Genomic DNA, 5,207 nt, shown 5'->3' on the forward strand with positions numbered 1-5,207 from the left:
AGAAGATGAACAATATATTTGAGTGCCGGATTACATACATTTATTAGATTAAAATTTTCATTTTCAATTGCATTTCAATGAAGCATATATTCAATGAATAGTACAGAATTTAGAACTTAATCTGAGAATACACATTAAGTTCAGAGTCAGCCAGAAGTCGATGATGCAAGAAACTGATGATTTAGGAATAAAAGATTAGTAGTAATTGGTGGAAATGAAAATGGTGGCTGTGCCAAGTAGAGACTTTGACATCAATTCTCAAAAGCATCTGGACCCTCAACAAGTTGATGTATAGAAGCCAGATTCACAGGTTGGCCTGTAACAGCTCCTCGAGGTAAAGTAGTTAGGGCGGCAGAATCTGGATCCATAGGCCAGCAGAGGGAAGCAATGGACTCTATAACCCAGAGGTCTGAAGCCCTGGGATCCATAGCCCAGTGAGTAGCAGCTTCTGGACCCAAAGCCCACAGACTCAGGGTAAGCAGTCCAGCAGGGGCTGCAGAACGTGGAGGTCCTCGGGAGGGAGCAGGACGTCTGGCAGGGGCTGGACACCACGCAGGACGTCCGGCAGCTGGTGGGCTCACAGCAGGTCTCCTGACAGCCGCTGTAGAGGGAGGAGCCCAGCTGGCAGGGGCTGGGAGAGCAGAGGTCAGTGCGGTAGACCAGGTTGCTGGGGTAGGAAGAGCCACAGGAGAAGCTTGGGTAGCGCAGGTAGCCCCCAAGGGAGCGGGAGGAGAAGTTTCCAGAGCAGCAGCTGTAGGACATGTTGAAGGGAGATGTGAGTTCACCTGAGTTACAGGGAGAAGACTCGGAGGTTGAATGTCACCTCCTAGACTGGGGCATTTATATACCCTCAGCAGCAGGTGTGGTGGCCTACATGGTCATCCTTTACATATTTGTGCGTCTTCATTTACATATGTGTAACTCAGAAATCTCTGTAATTGCAGTTGGATAGTCTCCCACATCTTGTATTTATGGGTGCTATAATTTTGGTGTTACAGCCAAAGCCAATGAACTGCTCCTAGGTCAGAAATACCGTGACCGTTTGACATTAATGATCATCCCATCTAAGTCAGGAAAGTCTTTCCTTTTCTCTTGTCAGAATCAGAATCTTCAGGTATTTTGTTTCTGGCAATAATGGGCACATACTTTTCTCAAATGGTAGGAAATAAAATATAACTATTTTCCTTCTTTGTCAATTGATCAGAGGCATAGTTTTGGCTTTAGTAGGAACGTAGTAAATACTGACCTTACTTGTCACCATGTTTTCTCATTTTCCAAAATTATTGTCCATCTATATCCACATTCTCTTACACAATATGTCTCAGATCCAATGGAAGGGGGAAAAGATGCCAGCCAATCATTGACTGTTAAAGGCACAGAGAGAAGCCTGGACATTTATTTGGAGACATGGCTACAGTGAGGGACAGTACCAAAACAGAATTGCAAGTGGAGATCAGTGGGGGCCTTTAGGAGGAGAATCAAAGAACTAAGCAATATTTAAATGAGGGAAGAAAATAATTGGGTTTTAGATTCAATATATCTGATATGAAGCCTGTAGTCCTAATAGATTCTCATCCATACGTGTATCAGCCCTGAGAATTTCCTTCTCAGATCCCCAACTGCAGGGGCTTAGTTGACTAAGGGCCCCATTGTGCTATAATACAGCAGAGATATTAGAGAAACTAGGTCCTGGGACACATGGGATGTCTCTGATTCCAGTTATGAGCAAAGTACACTATTAACCTATGTTACATATGCCTCTTAGACTCTCTTCTCTGTTTTCATTCTTTTTATGACTTTATTCTTTAGCTTGGGAATTTCTTTCTACCCCATCTCCCAATTCATTCATTTTGTTCCGCTTTGTTCCCTCTCCTGATAAAACATATCAGTTAAGTTTTATAAATCAGATATATTGTAAATTTCCAATATTTCAATGAGGTTCTGTTGTGTGGCTTTTAGTTTTCTGCCAAAATTCTCAATCTTACCTTTACTTCTTTAAACGTAATCATTCCTTAATAATACCTTCCTATTTCCTATTGTTAAATTCTTCTTCACGTAATTATTTTAATGTCTGATTTTGAAATGTGGACCATGTATTTCAGATTGTGTTTTCTGGTGTTCTCTTTTGTTTGTCTTTTCTTCTCATATTCCCACAATATTTTGGGATGTTAATAGATATATATTTGTGAAACACACACACACACACACACACACCCCAGAATGATGTACCCTTTTCCAGAAAGAATTGACTTATGCTTCAGGCAGGCTTCTAGGATAAGGTCACAGCACCCTGGGTCGTTTTAATCCAATCAGTGGTTGAGATGGTTCAAACCTGGGCTTCAGTCCATATGAAAAAGCTGTTTATTAACAATTCAATTTTACTTCTAGGAATTGGCTCTCCAAGGTCTGGGATATTTGCCATGACCTCAACTCTGGTAGATGCTGAATTCCAATATTATTTCTTAAGCCCAGTGAGTTTATGGAATTCTCTTAGCCTCTCAGTCAGTACTTTCAAAATCAACATACAATTTTAAGCGAATGGCAACTCCAGATGTAGATCCATTTCTTTTGACTTAGTTCTGGCCCATATAGTACCTCTGGGACTCTGGCATACTTAGGTATTTTCTATTCTCATTGAGAGAAAAGTTTCAATATTTTAAGCAACATTAACTTGCTAATTATATGTAATTTTGAAAAATTTTATTGTAACAATACTTAGGAATGATTCAAATAAGTGAGTTGCTACAGTGAAGGTGACCATTTAAAAGTCGTGTTATAGTAGTTTTAATGGTAGTAGACGACACCTACCAAATCCAGGAGATTCAAATGCTACCATTGTGGGCGTCCAGCCTTTCTTTCCAACTCTGTCTGCAATTTCCATACCACGTACACACACTTTACACTGCGTTGCAATATGGCCTAAAGTGACCATGTCCTTTCATCCCTGCCTGCTTTTCTCATCCCATTTTATCTTCCCAGATCTTTTCATATTTATTTATATCTAGTGACACCCCATCCCTAACAAAAGCTGTCGTATCCTGCCTACCTCCCCTGGGTAATCATCTGTACACTCCAAAGTGTACTGATTACTGGGGTAGCTACAAAACTCTACCCGAGGATTTGGTTCACTCCATAAGGGCTTGGCGAGCCCTGTGCAGGGAATTCTCCACTAAGATTGAATTCCAGTCATCCTGGCTTGGTAACTCGCTTGCATTGCTTTCCTTCCATTGTCTACCACACTTCGCACTCCCCTGCAGGTAATTACCAGATCGACTCCCAGAGGAACAACTTGCATTTGAATCCGTGTTCTCAGCCATTGTTTCTGGATAATTTATAGAAAAAGAAAAAAAACACATACTTGGATACCTCACTGATATGCTTATTGAGAAATCTTCAATGTTGCTCCGCTGTATAAAATTTAAATTAAATGATTCCTAGGGAGAAATACCAAGAATATATTACAGACAGAAATGTGCTTGATAACTGCATGTAACACATATAAGAAAAGCAGCCATGACATCTTTGTCTAATGAACATACTTTCAAGAATGCAGAATGCAAATGCTTCTAACCTATCTTGGAAAATAACCATACATTTTATGGCTATAATTAATAATACATAGTGAGTCGAGAGAATCTTTAATGAAGAAGTATGGGTTTTTGCTTATTGAACTTCTAACCTAAAAAATTAGTAAAAGAAGCATCCCCAGCATGTTAGTGACTGGTCACTTGAAGAACAGCAAGTAGGTGCCAAACGTTGTAACTCTCAACTACGGATGAGATTCTGTGGGAAACATGCCTCAAATATGAAATCCATTGTATTCAGAGTTTCATGATGGGACTCTGCTATCAAAAGATCAGAAGCCACTACAGGTACAGCCCCGAGTGATAAATTTTATGTGAAGTATCACAATTTTTAATTGTTGATAAATAAATCAGTTCAAAAAAAATGTGGAAGTCTATGCTATATAAAACAAACAATATAATCTCTGGGTCCAAGGTTAAGGAATTAGCCCAAGGTTGGAGAATTGACAAATCTTTTTGAAAATTATATTAACTTAATGTGGATGAAGATTTAGAGATTTAGAGGCAAAAGGATGAAAAGAATACCTCTTGTTAAGAAGGATACTTGAACAAGGAACCAAGAGTAATTGAAGACAAATTCATTAACTTTTGCAATTTGCCTAATACATCTATGCTCCCTTTTAACCCACAAGTTTTATCTTCAAGATTATTTTGCTTTTTTCCAGCTTTATTGAAGTACAAGAGACAAATAAGTTATATGTATTTAAGGTGTATGATGTGATATTTAGATATAAGTCTACGTTGTGAATGATTATCAAAATCAAATAATTTTTGATTTTTTGCCATTCCACATGGTTACAATTTTTGTGCATGTGGTTAAAACACTTGAGAATATCTTTCTTAGCAAATTTTAACTATATTAACATGGTATTTGTATTATTAGTAACTATAGCTACCATGTTGTACATTAGATCCTCAGAATGTATTCATCACACAAAACTAAAACCTTGCATTCTTTGACCAACACTAAGATAATTTTAAAGAGTTATGTTTACAAGCAGAAAAAATTGGGAAGTAATAGTACCCACAGTACTGTATCAATAGGATACTTTGCCCATTTGCTGACGCACAGAGCAAGGAGAAATTCCAATTTTGAAGGACAGAAAATCAAGGACTCACCAAGTAGCTGTTTGAATTGAGGTCATTTACTTCTCTACTCAGTCCTCTTCCTTCTAGAAGGTCTAGATGATGCTACTTTTAAAATGGGTACAAATTATTGAGAAAATTCAATAGTTGTTATCATTACCGTTGTGAGTGTATTAGAGTTTTATTAGAAAGTAAAATAAGAAAATATTGACATCAACCATGATACTACATTCTCCCGGGTCTAAAATATTATTTCACTGGTTTCATTTTATTTATTTATTTTTTAACTGACATTATTTTAACATGGAACTTAGAAAGCAGTTGGTTATACTCTAAGAATACGATAGATTATCAAACTTAAAAAACACTTTCAATTTCTAGTTCAACAATGGCAAAAAAGAACAAAACAAGAAAGAAAAAGGAGATAATCAAACTTAACACAGAAAAAACAAGAGTCGAAAGTGGTGGGGGCACAGATTGAGTTGGAGACAGAGAGGGACAGAGACAGAGACAGAGAGAAAGAGATAGAGATTCATG

At 37.9% G+C, this 5,207-nt stretch overlaps 1 protein-coding gene across 1 annotated transcript; it reads right to left on the reverse strand.

Moving 5' to 3' along the window:
- Positions 1 to 276: 276 nt before the first annotated feature.
- LOC106988645 (keratin-associated protein 13-1-like) lies at positions 277 to 813 on the reverse strand. Its single transcript, XM_027041805.2, has one exon. It carries the CDS (start codon positions 760 to 762, stop codon positions 277 to 279), a length of 486 nt encoding a protein of 161 aa, XP_026897606.1. The 5' UTR covers positions 763 to 813.
- Between the last annotated feature and the right edge of the window lie 4,394 nt (positions 814 to 5,207).

Source organism: Acinonyx jubatus, chromosome C2, assembly GCF_027475565.1.
Source record: "Acinonyx jubatus isolate Ajub_Pintada_27869175 chromosome C2, VMU_Ajub_asm_v1.0, whole genome shotgun sequence".
Taxonomy (NCBI): domain Eukaryota; kingdom Metazoa; phylum Chordata; class Mammalia; order Carnivora; family Felidae; genus Acinonyx; species Acinonyx jubatus.